At 47.4% G+C, this 25,889-nt stretch overlaps 1 protein-coding gene across 1 annotated transcript in view; it reads right to left on the bottom strand.

The window, feature by feature from the left end:
- Positions 1-25,889, bottom strand: part of MYO5B (myosin VB) — a gene marked incomplete at both ends in the record, with an annotated part of 68,756 nt that overhangs the window by 36,710 nt on the left and 6,157 nt on the right. Inside the window, 15 exons of the mRNA XM_084304521.1 lie at positions 1,042-1,139; positions 1,410-1,559; positions 2,695-2,778; positions 3,982-4,104; positions 8,378-8,518; positions 9,962-10,043; positions 11,870-12,135; positions 13,389-13,498; positions 13,930-14,037; positions 15,263-15,344; positions 15,922-16,065; positions 16,530-16,686; positions 19,255-19,399; positions 20,890-21,061; positions 23,672-23,782. Coding sequence (XP_084160647.1) covers positions 1,042-1,139; positions 1,410-1,559; positions 2,695-2,778; positions 3,982-4,104; positions 8,378-8,518; positions 9,962-10,043; positions 11,870-12,135; positions 13,389-13,498; positions 13,930-14,037; positions 15,263-15,344; positions 15,922-16,065; positions 16,530-16,686; positions 19,255-19,399; positions 20,890-21,061; positions 23,672-23,782 — 1,973 coding nt within the window. The remainder of the gene's footprint in view (positions 1-1,041; positions 1,140-1,409; positions 1,560-2,694; positions 2,779-3,981; positions 4,105-8,377; positions 8,519-9,961; positions 10,044-11,869; positions 12,136-13,388; positions 13,499-13,929; positions 14,038-15,262; positions 15,345-15,921; positions 16,066-16,529; positions 16,687-19,254; positions 19,400-20,889; positions 21,062-23,671; positions 23,783-25,889) is intronic.

Below are 25,889 nucleotides of genomic sequence, written 5' to 3'. Positions count from 1 at the left end.
TTGGAAAATATTTCCTTACCTCGCCTAAAGAAAGTAACTGGAGTAAAATTGGAATCCCTGACAGCTAAGGTAGTGCTCTCCAGACCTGTTAACTCATCATCTAACGAGTCTGTTAACCGCGAGCCAGTCCCTTACCATCTTCTAACCATTAATCCTGCTGCTTTTGCTGTTTGCAGGGGGAGAGGAGCCAAGCTGGGGAAGCTTCCTGGGGCCTGTCTGCACTCCAAAGTGGCTCCGTGCTCACCGGGAGCCTTCAGGCTGCATTGCATCAGCTGGAGGGAAATGCCTTCCTGGTTATGACTTAGCTATAACCCTGCTTTCTGAAATGTCAGCACCTGCAGTTTACGGCAGCGCCTTTACAAGGAGATATATGAGGTCCCCGCGTACCAACGGCCAGGCTTTGCTGCACTTACAGGGAACAAAATCGGGTACAAATCCATTATCTAAGAGGTCAAGCGGGGCTACCAGCCAGTTGCTCGCAGCATTCACGGCTTGCAATGCGCCTCTGAACTGCAGAGAAAGATCAAGAGCAGCTTTCTGCTTCAGCTATTCCCTCACCTGGAAATCTGCCTGAAGTTGATGCAAGTCATGTTTTTTACTTTGGCCACGTTTATTTTGGAAGCACCGAGACGTTTTTGCTCACTTTACAAACCAGTTTGCAAGCACACCGCTCGTCCCCGCATTTTTATTTCTTTCTCTGCTGCTTCCCGGTGTTTGCTCCTATAACTATTTAAATCAAAGCAATTTGAAGAAGAAATTGCGTCGAAGACCCTATGATTGCAAAGCGAGGATGTGCTGCAGCATACCCAGTATCTACAGAGTGTAAAAATGAATTCCTAGGATCTGTTTTAGCCTCCATTTCAGGGGCAGGAGGAACACCCAATGCTTGATGAAATCCAAGAGGAGAGATCCCAGCAAACTGCTGGGACCTTCCAGTTACGGAACCAAATTACGAAGGGCGATCTCTTTAGGAAAAGAGAGCCCAAAACACTCTCGTTGCTACATAACTGGGCACTTTTGCCCATCCGAAAGGCCACTCACTTGAACGGGAGCTTCTCGTCGTTCGGCTTGATGCAGCGCACGTAGTGCGGGGTGGTGGCGTTCAGGGTCTCCATGAGCAAGTGCAGCGAGTTGCGGAACTGAAAAACAAAACCACGCACTTTTAGGAGGGATGAAGGCACTGCAAAAGCTTTTTCTCAAAGCAGAACCTTCCTATTCTTAATTTATGAGCACTGTGATACAAGTCCAGTGCCTTTAAGCAGTGTCTCAGCTCCTTCTAGTCAAGATGTTTCAAGTCTGCTCTTCCAAGAAACTGCTAGAAAGTGTACAAAATAAGGCAGCCAAATGGATCCATCCTACAATATGGGTCACAGGAAAGTCTCCTCACTCGACCGGCCCGCTCACGTTACCTGGTGCCCCACTGTCTTCTTGTGCTCCTTATTGGCAGCTTTGATCACTGGCCTGGCCGAACGGACGTTGATTTTGGACGTCCCCTTCCCCACAGAGGTGGCGGACGCAGCATCCTTCTCGTCTTGGAACAAGTCTGCTACCATCTGGTACTGAAAGGCAAGACAAGGACTGAGCACCCGGGGCACTGCTCTTTGCTGAACGAACCCACCCGAGATGCGTTGTTCGATGGGTTTTACCCATCTTAAAGCAGAAAGGGAAGGAAAAGCAATCAAGTGAAAGCAATTCTTGTATTCCAAGATTCAAAACACCTCCTCTGTGCACAGCTGTGAGCATCATCCCTAGGGAAAAGGACATCGATCCAAAGCGAAAGGGACAGATCCTTCCTTCCCAACGGGCAGAGTCAAAAGTGCTGGTGCCTATTCGTAATTACAGAGGACTGAAATATCTCCTAACAGCACGCCCATATGCTTTCGATCAGTATTCACATCATTTTCCCTAATTCGAAGGACATCAGCTCTCAACTGCTCTGGCTGACCAGCGCCAGCGAAACCAATTAGCTGCTTTATCAAAAGTCCTTTCTGCCGTCTTGTTGACTGCGCTAATTGCGTTCCTAATTAGCGGGATGCAATTCCACCTTGGTGGGAGCTCCTCATCAGCGATGCGCTTGCTGGCAGGGAGGTGTTGAAGTCCTTGACAAGCGCAAGTGACTGCGCTCCCCCTTGCCTGCTCATCACGTTAGTGGGAATGCAAAGATAAATGCAGGGGGGGAAAAAAAAATCAGTCAAACCCCCATCAGACACCACAGCAAGCTCGGCACTGGCTAAATGATTTATCACACAGCATTAATTATTCCCGCGGGTTACCTGGAGTTTCTAGGAAGCCCTAATAACGCACAGCTTTTACCCTGGGAAAGCTGTAAGCTTCCTGAGGAAAAAAATCAAAGCTTTTGATTTGGGCATCGTTAAAGCCCAGTTTCAGCTTTAGAAGACTTGCATCTGCCCCCGTGGATGGGAAAAATGCACGTCTGGCCATCCTTGTATGAATTCATCGCTGAGACCCAGGGCAAGCCGCTGACAACTCTCAATTTCCCATTCTCATTTCCCATTTCTCTTATCCCGACGAGAACCAACTCCTGCTTGAAATGCTCCTAAAAAGCTCTTGTAGTGCAGGAGGGACAGCGAGCGTGGTCATCGATACGTGTAAAGCTGGTAATATTACTGATTGGGAAAAGCAGCAGCACCAAAAGCTTCAGCCAAGACCGCTGCCCCGACGGGCTGCACTTACCTGGCTGGCTTTCAGGATGTTGATCTGCTCCTCGTACACCGTGTCCCTGTTTTTCTCCAGAAATCCCTCACACTGGTACTCCACCTAGCACGGGACAAAGGGAAAAAAAAAAAAAAGCCCAGAGGTCGCAATCTGCCCACCCAAAACCCGACAGCGCAGCCACAGGGCACTCTGCCCACAGCCCACCTGAAAAACCCGAGGGCAGGGGAACGGACAGAACCTGAAGGTTGCTTTTTATTAAAGAAAATGGATCTGAATGACAACAAAATCCTCTGCACAAACACAGACTGCTTTAAGTCATTAAATTGCTCTGGATGCAGCTGCGCTTCCACTCAAGCCGGCGGTAGAAATGCAAGGATTATCAGTCCCTCAACAGGACGTTTCGTTTAAAAGGCTCCTTGCAAGTCAATCAATGAACCTGAAAAGATTTCCTAGCTGCGTTTCCCGTAGGTTTCTTGGTTTTCGGCTTGCAGAGGGTTGGGGGAACACAAAGAGTTTTGAGAAGGAAGAGGGAAACTTTTGTTTCCTTTTTAAAAAAAAAAACATTTTAAGTCAGCTGAAATAACTTATCACAAAGCTGACAGGCGACACCTGCAAAGAAATATTGGTTTTGAAATGTGTGTGTGCAAAATCACGTGTCTAAGGAAAGGAAAATAGGAGCCTTCATCATGAAAAGCGCCCCTCACATCCCCAGAGAAGCTCCTGCAAGGGATTGTGGCACCTGCACATCGCGTGGCTCCTCTGGCACGTCCCCAGGCTGCTCTTTCATTTCCCTTTCAGACACGGGTGTGTTTGGATAACTCCCAGCTGCCAGGATTCTTCTTTGAGTGATTTAACATGCCTGGTTTTCAATATAGCTGGAGCCCGTGGATGAGACCCTAAAGCTTCAGCCCCCGGCATTTGGAGATGCACGAGGAGCGTCTTCTCCTCCAAAGGGTGGGACCTGCCACATGGGCACCTCTTGCACTCCTCCCCACCACCTTTCCCCTCTGCTCCCAGCTCCTGCTCTTCAAAAATAACTCCCCCTGCCAATATAATTGCAGCGAAGCTGCCCTAACAGGAACTCATTTCACTGCAGCGTTGAGAAAGGGGATTTTCCTCCCCTCGAGAAAAATGCTTAGTGAGAGAGCTCAGAGGTTGAAGTCCTCCAAGCTGATCCAGATCAGCGGCGAGGTTACCAGCAACTGGGCATCCCTCTCACCAAAAAAAAAAGCATCTCGCTGCTTCTGTAATTTTCTTCTTTCCAGGCGTGCCCTTCACATCCTGCACCCCAGCACCAGCGGTTACCTTATCTGCGAAGTGCAGGACGATGAAGGAGATGTTGGACATGCGGGGCTTCTGGAAGTGCTGGCTGCCCCCGTGCCGGTCGTACAGCTTCTGCGCCCAGTTCTGGTCGGTGCCTTTGGGAACCTGAACGGGGATGGAAAAACCAAAATCTTTGACCCGAAAGCTACAGGGGGGCTTCGTCCCATCCCTCCTGCCCCCCGCATCGCTGCAAGAGCAGTATTCACATGTATTTTTAATAAAAATAAGGTCCCACCATATTACTCATGTTAGAAAAAGCTGTCAGAAGAGAAGAGTCAGGCAATGTTTAAAATTGGATAGGACAAAGCTGATAAAACACAGAACAATTGCGCAGAGTCAGGAAAAGCTCTGATCATCCATCAGATCTTTATATGGACCTTTGTAAGAAAAATGACCAAGGAAATAGGAGCGGCAAGCAAGAAGGACAACTGGAGGCAGATGATGAATATTTCCTTATGCTTCTCTGAAGCCCAAACCTGCCAGAAGGGGACCCAGGGCCAAGCTGTTCCTGCCCACTCCATCGGCGAGAAATGGGATCCCAGAACTATTTTCATACTTTCCAGTTGTAAACGTAGCCAATTGTTATGTATAGATCACATATAAATATTAAAAAGCATTTATTTATGCAGTTATGCGCGTTTTAGTGATGCAAGGTTGATGTGCATGTTTAAACTATGCAGCTATATAAATGCAGGTTTTTTATTTCTTTATCTTTAACATATTTATTTGCATTATAATTGATGCAAACACCCTCTCTGGAGTATTTATTAGGCTCTCTGGGACCGAGCCACGGGTGCAGTGCAGGGATATCGCAGCCACCTGAGCTGCCGGGCTCTGTGGAAAGCAGATTTACCTTGCTCCAGCTCTCTTCCAGGCCAGCCACTCTGCTGAGAAACCTGCTTATCTCAGAGACGAACTTCAAAAGCTTCCCTCCTGCCTCCTGGAAAGAGGGTTTCACCGCTTCCACGCCGCTCCCTGCTCACCATTGTGCAGCCTGGGTATTTTTAGCTGCCTGAGAAGCACCTGATAGGGGCCGAATCCTGGCCAGCATCACCTCCCGTCCTCATAACCATCCTCCGAGCTGCCAGGAGCTGTCGCAATCCACCTCAAACTTAGTCATTGAAGCCAGGGGCAGTGTCTAGGCTCAAGCCTGACCCCTTATTTTCAGAGGCATCCCATGGTTAAGAACCTACCCTGACCACGAGGCAGCTGAGGAGGTGTTTGGAGCTGCTTAGACTGCAGGGTGAGATTCCCACCACTACCACCTCCAGCAGGACGACCAGATAAGCACTGGAGGTCCATTAAAACAATATTTAGGTCCCACTCTTAAAACACAAATTCTTTAAATTTTTGTTTTTATCCCTTCTACATATGTTAAATCCTGGAAAGAGCCTCCCTCCGTGCTCCGGAGCCACGTGTATCTGCTCGTGGAGCAGAAATCCCCCCTGGATCAAACCGCCTGGTAGGGGAAGGCGACGTGCTGGTTTCTGATGTTCAAGAACCTAACGAGGCAAGACAAGGAAAACGCATTTGCTCAGATCCCCGAGTTCACAGCAGCGCGGAGAGACAAGCAGGGCTGATAGCTGGTCCATTAGAAGCAGCCCTCATGCTTCTAACACTCGACAGAAGGACACGGGGAAGGTTAAAGATCATCTTTTGAGCAGAATTAGAAGACGCATTTGGGACGTCAACAGCATAATGTGATGGCAACGTGCCACAAAACACAAAAAGGGAGCTACAAGGGAGTTTGAGAACACGCAGGAGCTCACGGCTTTGGTTAGACACGTCCTCCTCTAGCAGCCTCAGGGTCACACCACAGCTCAGCAGAAAAATTCATCATAAATACTGGGATGCAGACATCGGGATTGACACGTCAGCCTTCCCAACCAGCCTGCTCCTGATCAAACCCCTTTAAATGGGGTCATGCTAACAGAATTTTTATCTGTGATTTTTTTCCATTCCCATCCCAACAGGATAGATAAAAGCAAGAAAGTAGGGGGACACCTTCCAGAGAAACCTGGCTACCCACGGCAACTCCAAACAGCACTTGAATGACGCTTGGGAAGCGTGTGGAGGATGGATAGCACTCACAGCAAGGGGTTTCTTGCTTTTCTTAGCTTGAAAAGCAATAAACTTCATCCAGCTTTGATGCAGAGACCCTGCTGCATTTCTTAGAGAATTTTCTATTTCCTCCAAGGATAAGTTAAGTCTCTTGAAAATGAGTCCGGACACAGCTCCTCCTCTCCAGGGCACTGAAGTCACTCTTCACATGATCCCTCCAACCTCAAAGCCTTCAAAGCCTTCCTGGGGAGTCCGCTGTCCTCTCCAAAGTCAGCACAGCGAGGACAACCAGGCACTAAAGCTGTCCCAGATATCCAGAGCAAGTCTCCTACATGCCTTCCTAACTCAAAAAAAGCAAAACCAAGAGCTCCTAAAAGCACCAGATCCAGGCAAGTGACTCTCCAGTGCATAAAAGACTCTTTGAGGACTCCAAAGTCGCTTAACAGAGGATAAAGGGTCACAATTTCATGGAGAAATAAGGCTTCCTGGGCAGACCATGGACATAACTGCCAGGGGAGGTTTAGGTTGGATATTAGGAAGAACTTCTTTACCAAACGGGTTGTGAGGCATTGGGATGGGCTGCCCAGGGAAGTGGTGGAGGCACCAGCCCTGGAGGTCTTTAAAAGACGTTTAGATGTAGAGCTCGGTGATATGGCTTAGTGGAGGACTGGTTAGTGTTAGGTCAGAGGTTGGACTGGGTGATCTTGGAGGTCTCTTCCAACCTAGGTGATTCTGTGATAACTAGAGGTTGCACCAAATGATCTCCAGGTGCCACCTCCAACACCAATAACTCTACAACAACTTCCAACTCATAAGACCACAGAGTAGTCTAAACAAAAAAAAAAAAGTAAACACTACATATCCTAAAGCTCTTTGTTTTTACACAGCCAGAGGGTTTTATCGTTTCTTTTCATGAGATAAGTTGAGTCCCTATAACTCCAATTATGATTCGAGAGCCTTCTCTTTTCTTGCTGATTACCATTTCTATTGTTCCTGGGTCCCTTCTCCAGACGGTGACAAGTCTCTCATTACCCATCAAAGGTCTAGGACCTTCGTTAGCTGAACTTCTTCAGCACAGAGCCAGCCACCCCCTCTCTAACCTCCCATTAAAAATAAATACCCAAAAATCCATACAGCAAAGCAAGAACTCTAGCGACAAACCCTCCGCCTTTTGCGCTAATGCTTCATTATGTTACCAGGACTCCCCTCGATGCCATTTTGGTCCCGGAGTACATTTACAGGCTGCTGTACGTGCTTAACGAGGTGACTTGCAATTATCCTAATTGTAGCGCTGCCCCCGTCTCTCTGCAGGGCTGCGGCAGAAGCTGCCGGGCTCCTTCGCGACGGCACGGCGAGCCCACGGAAAGGTGAAGTGGTGCTGTGGGGGTGAAGGTTTCCATCTAGAAACCAGTGCTTTTGGTTGACAGCTTGTTGAAATTTTTATAAAGCTGGAGAAGGGTTGAGGGTTATTATAAAAGAGCCGATTAGAGGGCCCGTAATAAGTGCCTGTGACTAATTGCAGCATAACCCGGTGACAGGTAAATACCAAGATAATTGGAGTTTGATCTTGGGAGTGAGGAAGGGGGGGGGGGTGTGGATGATGTGTTTCACATGTTTTTGGTCAAAAAGGCACATGTGAAAGAAGTGATAGGCAGATTTTACAGCGAAGTTGCCCGTGTTACTGCCGTTGCATAGAAATTGCTGCAACACCACAAGCAACTTCAGAGAGCTGAAGAAGAAGCCTATGCAGCAGGACTCCTACAGGTCATCCCAGGTCCCGTTTCTCTACCCCAAAGGAGCACAGAGGACATGCATTTTCTGTCTTCTGCAAAACAGACACATCATCGCCTTCAGCAAGTCGCTGTTAAGTGGCTGATGTCCCTCAAGGACACGTGGTTAACCAAACAGAAGACCCTCCCAGGTGCACTTTGCCCATGCACCAAGGGCCACAGAAACACAAATTCCAGAGTCTGAAGTCTAAATATCATTGCCTTTACCCAAATAGCTATCACGAGAAAACTCGATTTTCCCTTGGGACAAGACAAACGTCGAGGCAAGGAGGAACTCCAGCTCCTGAACAACACTGAGGGAATAAAGAGTTGCAAGCAAGGGCTGTCCCTGGGCCAGGAGCACGAGCCCTGGCATCACACGGTGAGATCAGGCACCCAGGTTAACCAAATGGTGCTAAAGCAAAGCAAATGCCAACAGCCTACCCAAGCCACGAACGCTTGAACACGTTCACACTTTGTAAAATACCATAGGTAAAGCCCTTCTTTAATAACATCTTATAAAAATAAAGAGGATTCGTCCTCTCTACCTTGCACTCTTCATCCAGCAGGTCCAAGATCCCAAGCTTTGCCTCTATGAGGTCTATGCAGGGCTGGTTATCGTAGAAGTCGATGAGAGTCCAAGGGATTCCCTCCTTCATGTACTCCTCTTGTTCCAGCTTGAACACGTGCTGAGGTTGGCCAAACCACAGAGTTAGTGACCGTGACCCCAGCCCCTTCCCCCTTTGCCCATTTGTCCCCACCCGAGCAAAGCTTTCCTTCAGTGCTTTAACAACTCATAGAAACTAGCTTCTGGCAAGGAAAACCTAAGTATTATGCTAGGAAACCATGAGGCAGGAAGAAAAAAAGCACTTTTTTCAGTTGAAAACTACTGAAACTCTCAGTACACTCAAGTGGAAGCCGTATACTGGTATGGCATTGAAATACAAATGTTGGGCTTCTCAAAATCCCTCTCTCCTGGTGCTCCACTGATGAAACCAGTGACCTGCAGCAGATTCACAAGCCAAGGCTGAGCACTTGTGCCCTGAAGCAGAGTTTCCCAAAATGTACCCATCGTCCTAGAGGAGATATCAGCATCAGTATCTGACCAGCTCAGGAACATTTCCACTGCAGATTATTTTAAAAAAATCAAATCTTTGCCTGGTTTATACATCTCAGACCTCTGCCCAAGCAGATAATTTGTCTGTGGCTATTTCTGAGATACTCTAAGCACATTTAAAAAAAAAAAAAAAAAAAAAAATCAAACGCATTTTTTCTTCAAAGATAGCTTTTTAAAATCTCTTCAAACATATCATCTCTGAGTTTGAATTTATAAGCTTCAGAAGTGATCATTGGACATACTAAGAAAGATATGAATAGTGCAAATACAATCCCTAATTTACTTCTCATTTTTAGGAGCAGTGATCTGATGCATTAGATATCTCAAAAAATGTTCGTGTCTGTGCACATGATACAGGTCCAAAGCGCCAAACTACCCCCATAGCTGCTCAAACTTAACAAGTTTTGCCTCATAGCCTGAAAATAGCAGTAATTTTTTTTCCCTGCTTACAGCAAAAGCAGATGACGACCCATTAATGGATTCATTTTCAGTGCAGGTAGGTGCTTGTATCTAATAAAACAGAAGAATCTCAGGGGTTTTTGTGTCACAAGAAAAATGGGAAGTGTGTCCGGTCCTAGAGTCTCAGAGTTTTAGTTGCAGTGGCTTAAGAGACACTTCATGGGAAGGTTTCCACTGGAAATCCAGACTCGGCACAAGACCAAAAAAATTTAGCACCGGTGAGGACTGAAACTATGCAAAAATAAATAAATGAATAAGGGGGAAAAGCACAAACTTTCTATCTGTTCAAAAACCAGTGGAGCTCTGCAAAAGCCACTTACAAGTCTGCTACCAGTATCCATCTTATAAACCAACCAAGCACCGTTTTCGACTTGATCTGAATATTTAGTGCAATTCCTTAGCATAATCATTGCCCAGGAGATGGTATCACAGGGACCGCACGCATGCTGGCCATGAATTCTTGTCAGGCTGCAGGTAAATGCCATTAAGTGGAAGCCAGCCGTGCCTTGCTGAATTTTCTGCTAAGTTCTGTGGAAGGTTTCCAAGCCGACCTTACCGAGTTGAACTGCTGCTGGAGCTTCTCGTTGGCGTAGTTGATACAGAACTGTTCGAAGCTATTCACTTCAAAAGTTTCAAACCTGCAAAGCAATGAATAAATCAGCAGGAAGCACTGCTTCATCTAAAAATCTACTTTACTCTGCAACAGCATCATCTGTGTGACAGGGAAGGCCGGTTAGCCACCCGTCTCTTCACGTCGCTCTCATCCCAGATCTACATTTTAGTCCTCGTTCCCCAAAATATCGCCACAACTCAAGGGATTCAAGAGGTTTAAGGGTGTATCAGATATCTGGTACAACCGTAGCCTCTTGCCCATCGGGCAGTAGCGCTGAAGGAGGTAAGAAATCTAACAGAATCTCTTGGGAAAAATAATATTAAATATCAAGTCCAAATATATTTCCTGCAAAAGCGACAGAGTGGCTGCTATTTTAAGGGAGCCAACACATTATTTTCCGTGTAATTCAATGGAGCACAGGAAATATTAAATTCATAATTATAGCCTCAGCGTTGCAGCCCTGGTAGCACAAACACTGGATACGTGTGAGCAAAAGACCCCTCGAAGGCAGAACTGGAGCTTCCAGCTCCAGCTCCAACACGTTCTTCACAGGGCAGCTTGGGGGAGCTGGGCTTGCTCTGATAAAAGGGCATTTTTCAGCTACCACGGGGAATTATGTTATTTCTAAGGCGCAGTGGGGAGGAGAGAGAGGGGAGGTCTTTGAAAAATGCCTGTAAGGATTAACCTAAGGGAAAAAGTGGCAAAGCTCTCCGTGCTAAATGAATAAGCTGCTGCAGTGATTAATGTGCTGCGAAGTAATTGCTCAGGTAATAGGTGCTGTAAGAGCCAGAAAAAAAGAAGTCTTAAAAGCACTGAATTAAGCCCTTTTTTCCCTCAAAAAATAAATGGTGGCTAGTACTTTCCAGGGCCAAGACCTGCTATCCCCACGAAGCAATTATCAAACAGTCATTGCCAGGTGTAACATCCATAAAATGCATCAGCCCTTGGAGAATTGAAGTGCAAAAAAAGGGAGAAAGGAGCAGGGTTGGTTTTTTTTTCAAGGACCTTTTTTTTTTTTTTTTTTTTTTTTTTTTTTTTTTTTTTTTTTTTTTTTTTAAGGTTGAACTCCCCATCCCAAAAGCCAGCAACTGTAGAAATCCTACGTGGTATTTCATGCAGAGGAATTCCAGTAACTCAACTGGTATTGCAGCCACAGAAGCTTTCTGTAGGTGGCCCAGAACCCCTTGGGCAGGATTTCGTTGGGAATTTCAGGTTTACCTGGGTCTGACAGACTGTACGAGGAGTCTGCAATTAGGTGATGTGGGGTTGAGAAAGCACGGCAACGGGTCAGGGAGCAGTTCCTGGAGTGGCTACAGCTTGTCCATCCCACCCCACCTCCAAAATAGGGGTAACCAAGCATCTTGGTATATTAAGGGACCACAGTGGGTCACTACTGCCCCACTGCTCCCTTTTCATTGCTCCCCAAAGGGACAGAAAGGGGACAAGGTTGAAGAGGGAATAAACCCAGGAGGCCTCTTTCCTTGTGCACCCCACAATTGGAAAGTCCCCGTCTCCCCACAGCGACCCCAGCACAGGAGCCTGTCTGTCCCCACATCTTCACCTTCAGCCCAGCTCTTCTTTAGGCTTGAACATCATTGAATGGTGCAGGAGAGAAATCCTGAAAGCCAGTGCTGAAGGAGGTCTGAACACCCACTTTTGGGGTCAGGGTTGCACAATCTAAAGCAGAAACAGGTGAAACTGCCAACTGCACTTCACGACTGTGCTTTTTTCCACCCCTTTCTATTATTCTTATCCCCTCCTGCAAGCCAAGGTCGAGGATGCTCTGCCAGAAGGGTGAAATATATCAAAGAGTGCTCGTTTTGGGGCCTCGGAAGCGGAAAGCAGGCCTACCCGTAGATGTCGAGCACGCCAATGAAGGAGTGCTGCTTGACGGTGGTGTGCAGGGCCTTGTTGATGTGCTGCACGATCCAGCCGAAGAGCTGGGCGTAGATGTGCTTGGCCAGGGCGTTCCTGGCGTTGACCACCTGCTGCACGGACATGCTCTTCACGTAGGTCTCGGCCGTGGTGACCAGCTTGCGGTGGCAAAGCCAGTGCTGCATCTGGCCCTGCTCCACGCCCAGCAAGCCGCAGAAGTGGTTCAAGTGCTCGTCTTCGCTCTGCGGGCAAGCAGAAGGCAAGAGGAGTGGGGGCTGACTCTTCCAACCCAAGATTTGGAGAGGAGAGGCCACCCTCTGCCCACCGTACCACCCACACGCGCCTCCCAACCCGAAAACCATCCTTCAGCAAGCCCCCTGATAGGCCTTAGGCACGCAATACCTCTTACAGACTAACTCAATTTTTGAATAACAAACCTGCAAAATTGGCATTACCAGAAGGCACCGTTTTACATGATCAATGAAATGAAAAGCAAACAATTTTCTCCAGTGCATTCTATTTTTTTCCCCCCAATAAAGCATGGCGGTGGGGAGGCTTTATTATGCTAAGGCGGCACTTTTGGACAAGGAGAAATCAATTTCCCTCTAACTCGGTGTAATAATATCTATCAAAAGAAAAGCAATTATTTCCCGTTAGATACTTGTTTGTACGGAAGGGTTTGAGAATGGGGAGCAAAATGCATTTTAAAATACCTCTGGGGTGGTTTTTTGCTGCAATACATTTTGGACCCCGGATTCCAAGTCATAACAGCGTTCATTTAATACCACACAGTTCCATCTGAAGGCAATTAAACACCATGAACTCCATTACACAACTCAACCTCGTTGGAGCAGGCCAGTTTTACATATCCATACGACTAAATACCAGGCAAATTACCCCCAGCATCCCGCTAATTGCACGCCGCATTATCTCAAGGGTAACGCTAAAACGTGTGCAGAGCCCATTTAAATACTTTAATTAGGAACAAACGACCCAGTCTGGGATGCAATGATAATTGATAGGACAGTGCTCTCCGTATCATCTCTTTATTTATTTATTTTTAACCCTGAGCCAACACACAGAAAGGGAAAAATCCCTGCTAAGGCATCTTTAAACTTATTTATTCTTGCTAATTAACTGAAATACTTGGCAGCTTGTGCCACCCTCCCTTGAGTCCTGGATCCTGGTGGCTTTGCCAGTAGCAACGTGGTTGTAGGAAATTGATTTTTCCTTCCCATTACGGCATGCACCAAGACTTTTAAGAAAGCCAAAAAGCTGATTTGGGACATACCAAGGCAAAAAAACCTTTGTATTGCTTATGGGATGGCTAAAGAGGAGAAATGAGGCACCATTTCCCAAGAAAAAATGGATCAGACAGGAAATAATGCCAGGAGGAAAAGGACTAGAGACAAAAGGGCACTGCTCAAAGCACAGCACACCCGGCACGGGCTGATGGACGAGCACACAAAGCTCCCCACTCCCACTGGTGACCTACCGACATGCTACAGGCCTCGCCGTCCCGCTCCGACTCAATTTCCAAATTTCCTAGGTGCAGGATGGCAGCGATTATCCTAAAAATGGCCATCTGGTGAGACTCCTTCACTCCTAGGGGAGCAATCGACAACTGGTTTTCACGACAAAACGACACGAACTGCAATTTTCCGTTCATTTTGAAGCCCTCGTGGTGCTTTATTTCCTGCCTGGGCTACTGATTTTGTGTCCCAACAAACTCATCCTCACCTCATGGCTCCAAAACAACAGCTCAGATGCCAGAGGAGCCCCTCGCGTGCTGTTATTTCTTTACAGAAACGGTTGTATCAAAGCATTTTGGCCACTGTTGTGAACGTGCACAAAGCCAAAGATGCTGCTTGGCGTTAATTAACTGGAGGTGAGCCAGGCTGGGGCAGAGACAAGCCCCCAAATCTGACATTTTGGCAACACCTTCAGGAGTAGATCAAAAGAAAGATGGAGGAGATGGATTTTTTTCAGGCAAAATACTGAGACTGCTGCTGGGAAGCCTCCAAGCAGCCCCTTACCGAGCAGGGTGAAGGCGTGCCTGGTTTTCTCCAAGTCATCAGCATCGTCCACGCCGTCGATAGATGTGCTGCCTCCCTGAGAAGTGTAGAAAAAGTCTTCAGCACAGGCTAAAAGAGAAGAAATGAAAAAGCCTCAGCGAGCAGCACTCGCCCACCGCAGCTGCCTTGCCTCATCCCCAGCCTGCTGGATCAAAGCTTTCATCTGACTTAGGAGCTGCCTACCTTTATCTCCTACTTTTGATATATTTTTTAAATAGTTTTAAATATTTTTACCTACTCGTGACAGCTTCAAGCATTTTAGCACCTTCTCAGCATAATGCCTCGGACACAGGGGGCAAAGGGCATGGAGAGACGCCAGCAGAGTCAGCATCCGTGACCCCATCCAAGCATCCGTGCCCTACGAAGTTATTTCAGGGCAATATCAGGCTTGGAAAGGGCGCTGTGATGCACGCCAGCTCCCACATGCTAAGTCACATATTTACTTGCCAACTTAAAATTCAACTCTTTGGCACATCTCGTGCATCGCCCTACCTGAAGAACCAGCTTACTGGATCGCTTTGCTGGGCTCAGGTAAATTTAGAGACTCTTTTTCCAGCATTTTGCAGTATAAACCAGGGAAACAGCAGTTCTTTGTGTGTGTGAGACTCCGAGGAGAAGCAAAAGCTCCTGCTTTTGATATGGGAAAGCAAACATCCTGCTCCGTTTAGTAAAAAGGGGAGAAAACACCAAAGACAGAGCTTGATGTTTTTGCAGAGAATCATTTCTTTTTTTTGCGTTTTAAGCAAATGCAGAAGCAGCGTGGAAGAGCACAGCTGGAAACTACACACACCGACATCATCAAATTTTGAGTAGAAATGATGCTAAAAGGCTTCTCCTCCAGACAAGTGCCCCGTGGGACAGCAGCCCCGTGCCCACCGCCTCCTGCGGTGCCAGCTGTTGCCATTTCTCCTTCTCCCTTGAGAGCTGAGGTTGAGAGCTGCACAGCAGCATCAAGACCCCCTGGGCGATGCAGCAGGGAGCTCTCCTTTTTTTACAAAGCCACGTTGAAAAAGACTCAGATTTCCACTGGCAGCTTGTGCTTGTGAAATCACAGTGGGGAAACGGGACAAAAACAAAGAAAAAAAGGCACAACAACTCGGGATGCGTCCTGGGTTAACCATTGACAGCGGATCTGGGAGGTTAACAGACTCAAAGGACAAAAGTGCTCCTGCCAAGAAGCCGGCCAGATCAAGCCACGCTCAGGTTTCGTTTAAAACACAGATCTTTACAAATTTCTAACCCCGTCGTGCTTTCCTGTCACGCTGGGACTGCACGGGGAGGTGGAAATACTCACTGAGTCCAAGGTCTTTGAACTCTGGGAGACTCGCCGAGGCACAAAGCTGATAGAAGATGTGGTAGTTGCGCTCGTCCTCCGCCTGTGGGGGGCAAACAATGAGTTAATGGGGGGAGAAGAGGTTGCAGCATTTTTTTCCCAACCTTCAGGATGAAGGAGTGGGGCATTCTCCGCTGACTGACACGTTTATGAGCATTATATGCGATATCTGCCTGCAGTAATGCAAAGCTGGGAGGGATGTCTTGCATTAATCCCACCTAACGAATCCATAGAGCGGCCTCTGGGAAGGTGTGGAGATGAAAGATTGGAGGAAAAGAGAAAGAAAAAAAAAGAGCAGACTGGCTTCTAGGATTGCTTGCGCTGACAAATGGGGCTATCAGTACAACCGTGGAGCTCAAATAACTTCTGCATTTCAAAGAAGGAATGCCATGAAATACTGATTGTATGAAATACTGATCATTTCAGGAAAAATTAAACCCAAAAAAAAAAAAAAAAAAAAAAGTCTTGGGACATTTTGCCGATATCTCACAGTTGAATTTAGACTCCAAAACCGACACGCAATCAAATGTTCCCTCAGCAAGGTGACTTGTTTAACGCAAAGAGAAGACCCAGACTATTGAATTCCCTGAGCACAGCCCCCAAAAGAAAGGTCTCCTCACCTGGAACACGACTCTGGATTTTTCCAACAGGTACGTCCTCATGTTGGCACCGATGATGTGGTATCTTTTATCGAAGCCGATCTGAATGTACTTCCCAAAGCGACTGCTGTTGTCGTTCCTCGTTGTTTTTGCATTCCCAATTGCCTGCGTGACACGAAATTAAACGTTAAATTTGCAATCAGCTTTGCATAAATAGTCACGGGAGGATTTGAGGAAATCCCTCTCCCAGCAGCAGAAGGAAGAGCACTGGGAGCTGATGAAGGAGTGGTGTGGCTTAGGGGAAGACCTCGCTTGCTGTACAAATGCTCATTTTTGTCACTGTGTGTTTTAATTCTACAAAAATCCTGGCAAAACCACGTTTTCAGTGATTCCACCACCAACATCCAAAGAGCCATAGCGCTCCTATTTTGCCTTACAGGACACCCACTCCCTCCTTCACCACCAGCTTTATCCAGGCCCTCTGGAGTGGCTCTGCAGCCACAGGCTGGGCTCCTCCCCAGCAAAACCCAGTGGCCACGGCCTCTCTGCACAGTTCTTGACATTTTAGAGACATCAGGAGAGAAACGGGGATCACTACAAGCAGCACAGAGGGAAATTTCAGCTTTTACCTCCATAATCGGGCTCGACGCGAGGACTTTGGCTTCGATGTTGGTCTCGCTGGCAGAGCCACCGACGGTCGCGAAGAAGCGCATGGCATATTTGGCAGAGACCGTCTTTCCAGCACCCGACTCCCCGCTCACGATGATGGACTGGTTCTTCTCGTCCCTGTGGCAGCAGAGAAGAAAAACTTTCGTAAATCAATCTGTCCTCGTGTTGATAAAACATTCACATCACGCCATCAGCCTCTGTCTTCACGTGCCTCCGCCTCCCTTGCCTTGAAAATTGTGATGCCTCTCAGCTAAAGCGTAAAAGACACCCTAAACATCTCCAGAACATCACCAAGTGTTCACAGAGACACCAGGAGATGAAACCCTGAACCCTAAAATTAGGAAATAGCTGAAGTCATTTGATCCCCTGTGCAATTAAATAAACAGGGAAGTCTGGACTCTTCCAGTGCTGGACTTCTTGCCTAGAAGTCACTTGGTAATTATTGCTTCTTACCCTTCTCTGACATCTCAGCAGGACTGCCCAAGTTCGCACATTTCGGGGAACTTGGCCCCAGGCTTTTTCCTTTAAGCCAGAAGATGAAAACCACACCAGGCAGGGAGTCTCTTCACTTGAATGAAGCCAATAAAGCTCAAAAGAGCAGAATTATGCATTATTTAGCATCCAATCAGCACTGCCACCAGGTAACATTTCGTACCCCGGGCTTTTTTTTAATCTAGGATTCATAATTAAGGCCTTTTGTTACCAATTTTGACATTTTTCCATGCCTTTTCAGATACAAGAGCGTGACTGGTTGGAGGAGGCCAAGATCAGTTCCACCTGGGGAGCTCGTTCAGCGGTGTGGCTCCTTCCTCCCTCTGGCTTGTCTCACTCAAAACACCACAATTCCCCAAAAGACACCAAACCCAGTGATAAAACCCATAGCCAGGACGTTGTACAAGGGTTTGAGCCCCAGGACAGTGATGCTTTCTACCACCAGCAGTTCTCGACTGGTGAGAAGAGATGGAGGATATCTTGGTGCACGTGGATGCAACCAAGAGCCTTTGGAAATATTTTGGAAGTATTCTCCAGACCTAAGTCATATAGGAACTCTTCCATTCTTGTCTTCATTGTTTTCTCTTTCGAAAGCCATCGCTAGAGCTTTAAGCCAACTGCTGAACAACTTCATCTCAATCTCAGCAGTGAGAGCAAAGCCACTCACACTAAAAACCTTAAAGAGGGAAAAAAAAAAAAAAAGAATATCTGAAGCAAACGAGGGCAGAGCCAGACCCCAGGAGCAATTATCAGGGTCAATCCCTGCCCGACACTAATTCTCCGCGTCGCGGCGTGAGTCAATGACTCGCCGCATCTCTGCCGGAGAAGTGATGTTTAACCTCCTTCTTCCTGGATGCTCCAAGGATTAGTGGCCATAAAGCAAGGGGAAGATTAAAAACGTTTTAAGTACGCTGTTCAAATTGAGCCTGACCATAACAAGAACACCCTTAAAGCCCCGAAGTGGGGACTGAAAGCACGTGTCAGTGTTAAATTGCATGGATAGCAGTATATAAAAATGTAAGGATTTCGTACAATTGCATTGCACTTCCCCAAATGATGATAACAGCAAGGAAATAAACTGAGATTGCCAACCCTGCCTTCAAACAAAAGGACAGAAGTTGCCCATTTTTAAGATAAACAGCGCCCAAAGACCCTATGCATTCACCTAGGTCTTTTTTTGTGCAGTATCTTCAATAAATAGCATGGGTTACCTCCACAATTTTTTATTTTTTTTTTATGTTTTGGGGGGTAGATAACCCTTTTATACAGTGCTTTTTGCAGATGGGGGAGGAAAAAGAATTTCCTCCATCGACAACCCACACCCACAAAGGATCTGAAATCCCTCGTGGCTCGTTTCAGCACCTTCTCCCCAGGCAGCTGGAAATGCAGCAAGGAAAATCCTGCTTGCTCCAGCTTGCTGCGTAGAAATTTTCTGCAAAACGCTGACCTATCTCCACTCTGTCCATGAATTCCTGGGGGCGCACAAGGAAGATGACCTTCTCCTGGGATTTATGCTTTGCAAGAGGTTTTGGGGTGAAGAACGCGGCTCTTCTTCGTCCTCAACGAACAAGGTCGGCGGTTCCTCAGTGTGCAGTCTCGAGTGAGTTGCCAAAAACTCACCTTTTATCAGCTACCTGATACCCAGATGCTCTTTTTTGAGTTGGGATTGTGACGGGCAGATCCCTCCTTCAGTCCCTGGGAAGCTTTTTCTGCAAATCCTGTGGTCCTACACCACTCCTGTGCTTGTGGGATAACTCTCCCAAAGCCTCACCCCCTCCTCCCCATTCCACCTCTAACCCCAAGCAGCAGACATCCCCCTTGGTGGACATCGTGTAATCACGTGAAAATTAAGAAAACCCAAAGAAGTGATGGTTTCACACCAATTTAACACGCTCAGAGGCCTCAGTCCTGCCCAGGCACTCATAGTCCCACCATGCTCATGTGCATCCCAGCTGCCTAAAGCAGATCACGGCTTATCTGATAAGAGCAAAATCCCACATCTGTCCTCAGCAACACGATAAATACGGAAATAAAGCAAAACACTGCATCCATCTGGGGAAGGCGCTGCTTTTGCGGACCCGTAAATATCTCCAGGTACCCACCAGAGGTGCCTCCTAAGTCAAAACCGTGCATTTGCCACGTTTAATTCCCTATTTTTGATCCGACTGTGGGATCTGACTGAGCAGCCCTCACCTGGCCATCTGCTTATAGGCTTCCTCTGCCACCGCGAAGATGTGGGGATCCATGTCCCCCATGTTCTGGCCGCTGTAGGCGTAGATGACATCTTGTTCGTAGATCGGCAGCTGCTCGTAGGGATTGATGGCCACGAGGACAATGCCTTCGAAGAGATAAATACACAGATAGGTTACAAAGCAAGCCCGGAGTTAATGCTTCAGGCTTTACAGGGCTTGCCTTAGTTGTTTCAATTGATTTTTTTTTTTTTTTTTTTTAAATACGATGCTTGGGGAAAAGAAATGAGAAAGGAATGGGAAAGACTCCTAGTTCTTATCTCGGCATCTCCATCAAAGTGCTGTGCTTTGATAGCAAGGGAATAAGCTGCAGGATAGCTACAGAGGAGGCACATGAAACTGGTGAGAAAAATGAACAGAAAATAGAAAATGAATAGAAAATAATCTCCATCGTGCAAAGGCGGACTTTCCCCTGGCTTAACGTCTTTTCAAGGGCAGTGCTCTACAGAAACGTGCCAAGCATTTCCTCAACAACCCTACAATGCACCACCTCATGACAGCTGTACATGCCCTGCCACGCAAACTGATTCTTGGGGAATCACGAAAAAGATTCTTGGGGAATCTTTAATCTGCAGCACTGTGAGCAAAATGATCTCAAGTGCCAGCAAAAGGGTTCAATATTCAATATTCTCCTGCTTAACTGCAGAAAACTGGCTGAGTCAGCTTTTTTTTTTCCTAATTTTATTTTTATTATAAGGGTTGCAAGCTGTTGCTATCCATCCACAGGTAACTGCTGCCTCGAATGATTTTGGCTGGCCTCTCTCCCCAGGGATGACAAAGCCAAGTTTGCAGCTGGCCTCCTCGTGCTCTGAATTTTAGAGTCTGATGACCCCAAAAATCATCAAGAAAAGGTGTGTCTTGCAGTCTTTTCCACCCACACGCTGCTAACCTCTGCCATCAACACTCATTTTCTTTGGAGATCACAAATGCTGGATGGAAAGGTCTCCAGAAAGGAGCTTCTCTTGCAGAAAAAAAAATAATGCTCAGCAACGCCGCTAACCGAACATCATTATTGTCTGCTCTTCCGTAACGTAATTACAGAATTACGTTCTGTAATTCTTCTCATGACTGGATAAATTGTGCAATTTTCTGGGACACCAAATCCCATAGATCTGGTCCCCGTTATAAACCCGTTACAGCAGGAAACTCTCTTTTGGGAGGAAAACACGCCATGGACATGGAGTTGGATGACATCTTCCTGGCATATTGCTGTTCTCCTGTGGTTTGCTAGGTCCTACTTTTTCTCCACAGACCTCTAATTTGGCCTCAAAGTCATCTGATAAGGCTTTTCCACCAAGAGTTGTGTACTATGTCCCCTGTCCCCAGATACGTATAACCCAAAACTTGATGGCCACACGCGTGCTTCCCACCCACCACAAACTCACAGTCCTGGACCTTACTCATGGCACAGCCTCTTGCTCATGGTGTTAAGAGGTTTCTGAGTAGTTGTGCTCTAACTTGCTGCTTTCCAGGAGATAAACACATGGTCTGGACACTTGGACGTCCTCAAACATCAATTTTCAGAGAGCAGCCTTCTTTAGCCTACAAGACCTGGACACGGCCCCACCACGATACTCACCACAGTACGTGTAGATGTGGTTGGACTCGAGGAACCTGACTTTGAGGTTGTGGAGGACTGCAGGCTCGTGCAGGTAGCTGAGGGCCGTCAGGTCATTCTCTCCCACCAGGATATCGGGGTTGCGGAGGAAAGGCAGCTCATTGCCTTGGAGGTCAATGGGGTACTCGTAGAGCTGAAGAGACAAACACGAGGGACGTGAGAACACAAAAACCAACAGCTCCTTTAATATCTTATAATTTATCCAAGGATAACTCCAGCTTGAGAAAATGCAATGCCTGTACCTTCTACTTTAACTGTAATTAAAGACTTTCGATGTTAAATGCTTACAGGGACCTGGATGATCCAGAAAAGAAACCCCTTTGCTAAAGAGCTTGGAGATGGCCATGGCCAACAGATGGTCTTAGGGGACAGGGATGGTCCAGAAACTCCAACCCAAGCACACCTGGGTTGTTTTCAGGCCAGGCTTGGGGCAAAAAGCCTTTGGCCAGTAACAGGAACCATAAAGAAAACCCCAGCTGATCCAAGCGTCTTCATGCTCTTTGAAGGACAGCCTCATTTCAGAGTAAACCACATTCTTCCCAGCAGCATGATTTCTCACCTCATCTTTAATTCAGGCTACGTTAATACTCAAATCCTTGCACCCCTTCAGGCGGAGAAGGACAGGGAGAAGCAGAGTCCCTGCTGCTTCAATTTCTGCAGAGCCGGGTGATAACGTTGAAGCATACAGCTGCCCATATGCCAAGTGCTCCTGGCCCAGCCCCAAACGAGCAGCAGAGCCACCAACTAAAGAAAAAAGTGTATTTTTTTTTTCTCCCTTTGCAGTGGAGTAAATAAATCAGTGTCTCAGGAAGGGGTCCCAACGCTCAGCTCCCAGCCAAAGGGAGAAATCCAGTTTGCAAGCAGAAGGAAACCACCACTGGATCGCTGCCTATGTCAACTGCACAAGGATCACCCCACATGCACAAGGACAGGCTCACACGACATGTTTGAAGATCTCAGGCTGGTTTTGTACTCTAATCCCACGCAGCCGAGGCCGATTTTCAAGAGTTTGCACTCAGCCTCCCATCTTAATGGCAAGCACACCAGGGATCCCCTGTGATATTTAAAACTGAGCTGGTCGTTGGGAAGGAGCACGCTGTATGCAGCCAGCAGCCACAAAACGCGTGAAAATTCACTTAAAATGCAAGGACAAAAGGGAAGCATTAACCCGTTGGGTAATGCACAGTGGCTGTCAGGAATAAAAGGCTTGCTTTCAACAGCTTTGACTCCCCTGAAGTTATTTATACTCTGATTTTTTCCTTTTATCTGATGCACACCTGCACGGTTCCCCTTCGGTGATGCTCTTCAGCCCAACTCGATGTGGATCCAGGCAGGGCTTTGTGGGGAAAAGCATTAAGAAGGTGTTGCAGGAATTATTAAAGGAAATAGCTCCTGTATCCCTTCGCGTCTTGTTTGAAACAGATGTGATCCAACCAAAAAAAAAAAAACTGCTCTGACTCAAGGTACAACAGAACGAGTGACAGGTACAAGGTTTAAAACAAAAAGCTACGTGTTACAGTCGAAAACCACAAAATAACTTGGAGGGAAGACTTCAATTTAATAATCTAAACTCAACTTCAGCTCTAAAAGAGATAAAGGGGACAGGAGGCTGAACTGGCACGTGCGGATGCTGGGCTTTGACGTGCTTTTTGGTTGCAGACAACCCACCGACGTGCCTCCTGCTGGAAAGAGAAAATGGGGAGGACAACGAGCACGGCAGGGACTGACCCCAACAGAGCCAAAGCACGCCAGGCACGCATTTCACCACAAATCCCTTCCTTTTCAAGCCCAGCGCGCTGACGTCCTGCAACTGGCCCGCGTTTGCTGCTCTGAAAGCAAAATTGTTTTGAAGAGCAGCCTAATCAAGTGTGCCTCATTCCTGCTCTCCGTCTTCCCATTAAGTCAGAAAGAAAAAGTATTCCCCGTGTGGAAACGGGCGGCTGGCACGGGACGTGAGTTGCTCACCATCCTCGGGGCATTTCCGAACTGGAGAAAGCGACCTCTCTCTTAAAATGTTTTAGCTACAGAGCAGGTCATCTGTTATATGATAAAGGAAACCCTGCTTGCTCAGTGAGGAAAGCTGGTTTAGGTGAGGTTCTTCACGAAAATACTCATTTTTCTTCATCCAGGTGGGATGCACCTCGTGGCAGGTGCATGGCACGGCTGCTCCCTTCCCAAAAAACACCCAAATCCCCCTGGTGAACTCCACGTGCAGCCCCTATAATTATAGGATGTCCCAGCCCACGAGCTCTGGGAGGTGGACAGACAGCAACCACTCTGCCCCAGCCTCTGTCCTGCTTATTTATTTATTTTTAACACGTAAAGAATAAATATAGCCCCCCAAAAAAGTATTCTTTTAAATGTAGGATCATGTCCTATTTGATTTTCCATCAGTAGCCAGTCTCAAGGAGGTGCCACCAGCCTCGCTCCTTCCAATTTGCTCAGCAGCAAAACCCCAGAGCCTGATATTCCTAACAACATCTCTGCTGCTACATAAAAATAAAATTGCTCTGCTATCACAGCTTTGCCAGAGGCTGAAAGGAGTTGAGGGGGGTCAAAGGCTTTTCTCGCAGCCTCCTCTAACACAAGCAGGGGAGAGCTTCAAGAGCTGAGGCAGCGAGAAGCATATAAAATGTTTTCTGAAAAATGTGAGATGGCTCAGGCTTTTTTTTTTTTTTTTCCCCCCACCCATTAATTTGAGAGTTTCAATTACCGAAGAGAATAACAACGTTCAAAAGCTTACAGTTTCATCTTCAAGCTTCAGCTGGAGGCTTTTATCTCCCTCTTTGTAATCCTTGATAATTTCAGCCGATTTCCAAACTTCGTCGGGGTCAGGAATCCAAACCCTGGTGTACTGCAGAGGGGGAGAAAGAAAGAAAAGCTCAAAGACGGGGAAAAAAATAATAATAAAAGCTCAAAACATCAAGAAATTAAGTCAGAAATAAATTAATTCCCCACGGACACAATCCACCACTCATTGTAAAGTCAGAGCTGCTAAAACATTGTGTCAGCCTGAAAATAAAAGTCCTAATTTGAGCTTTGGGGGTAAATTATAAGCCAGCAATCTGATTTCCAAGCAGATTTTCAATCAGGTCTCTCCCGGACAAGGTATACAACTGGCTTGCTACCAACAAAGCAGGGTACGAACTCAAGGTAAGCAGGGAATTTAATTTCCAAGCCCCTTTGAGAAGCTTTTTATGAAACGCTGCAATTCCAACTTCAATAAATACTCTGCCCTGGCAGCCTAAAAGTTCCCCCCTGTGCCAAAGAAATAACCAGTGGGGGGCCGAGACCTCAAATATTTGCTCAAAACACAAGAGTTTGGGGCAAATCCAGGCGATGCCGACAGCGTTGCAAAACAGAGGGGTTTGGTCCTTGTCTTAAAAGGTTAAATAATATGTAAATATAGCAAATACCCCCGGGTGGTATGGCCAGGAGCCCTGTTTTTCACCTTGCTAGGGAGAAGGGAGCAGGACAAGCCGGGCACAGCCTTTCCTCGTGCCCTGCTCCTCGCCCCAGTTTCCCCGGGCTGATCTCTCCTCCCGGCGCCTCGGAGATCAAAGGCGTTCCAGAAATGCCCGAAATAGTCGGGGATCAGGACGTACCCGCCTCGAGGCAGCCACAAAATCAAAAGCTTTGTGGGTTTCGTGTCCCTTTGTCCGCCCGGATGGCAAAACTACGGAATGTCAATAATAAAAGTGCTTTTCCTCGTGCGTACGCACGGCCAAGGGATCGCGCAGAGGGGAAGGCGTCTTCGCAAGCTCGTTCCCAAGCTGGGAAACCCCAAAGCCTTTCCACCCTAAATGAATAGCTGCTGGGGAGAAGAGGCTGTTATGACCGGAGCTGAAAGCATTTCCTCAAGCATCCATAATGCTGTGCAAAAAAGGGAGCACTTTTTTTTTTGTGCATGTGCATTTGCAGCATCCTCCCCTCCGTCCTTTTTCCATCCCTGACCTCCATCCTTTCCCAGCACCGATACATCCCGAGCACGTTGAACCTCCCACAATCACCAGCTCCTCACAGTTTTCCCCAAAACCTCTTTTCCAAGCCAGCCCTGGACAGGACGAGGAGCTCTTGGGGAAGATGGATGAGCTCAAAGCCACCGGGTGACCAAAACCGAGCCCCGAGGGGAGTCCCCATCTGGGACGCAGAGCCTCTACTTCTACAACCTCACCTCTGGCACAAGTGTCCCACCCTTGGGGACACTTTTCCAATGTGGTTTTTGTGTTATTTGTGCTCGGCTTGGTGGCTGGCTCCAAATCCTGGCTCAAAACCCAAGGGGGAAAATCAACATTTGCACCCAACCCAACCACAACTGGAACAACCCAACGCTCTCGGAGCCTTTCGCGCTATTCCACCCAGACGAAGCAGAGGTTTTGGTGAATAAACTCAATCCCTGCCTCATGATTTGATTTGGATTTCAGCAGGAGGCCGATTAGGAGCAGCATTACACGGGAAGGGACGGGATTTGTTCGGCTGCTGGGCGCTAACGCAGCCTCCCGGGCAGCTAGAAAGGCTCACACACAAACGTTGGCCAACGACAAGGTGGGCACCAGGACAAATATCTGGGTGTTTTGCTTCAAAAATGAAAGCATGCTTCTATTTTTCCCCTCTCTGCAGTGGGCTTCGTGCCAGTCTCATTACACGTGGCTGGAAGAAATAGGACGGTCCAGTATTTCCGAACGGTCTCGAAGAAGACACACCAAAAGAAAATCTGTTTGGAGACCTGTGGATCGCTGCCTTTTAATTATTACGCTCACTTCCAACAGTGGCAGCCTCTCAGAAGGAGATTTTCACCCTTGGGGGTGGTTTCTGCCCCACGGGGCCAGCTGAGATCAGGGCCACCCCCTGCTTGTGTCACCCCAAGGGACTGCGGTGTCCCCAAGCTGGCCAGAGGACACCCGCCTGTAGGAGGGGACCCTTGGGATCCCCACTTCTTGCTCACCATAAAACCCCAAAAG

This window comes from Netta rufina (assembly GCF_964035555.1).
Source record: "Netta rufina genome assembly, chromosome: W".
Taxonomy (NCBI): domain Eukaryota; kingdom Metazoa; phylum Chordata; class Aves; order Anseriformes; family Anatidae; genus Netta; species Netta rufina.
This window is presented reverse-complemented; position numbering and strand designations above follow the sequence as displayed.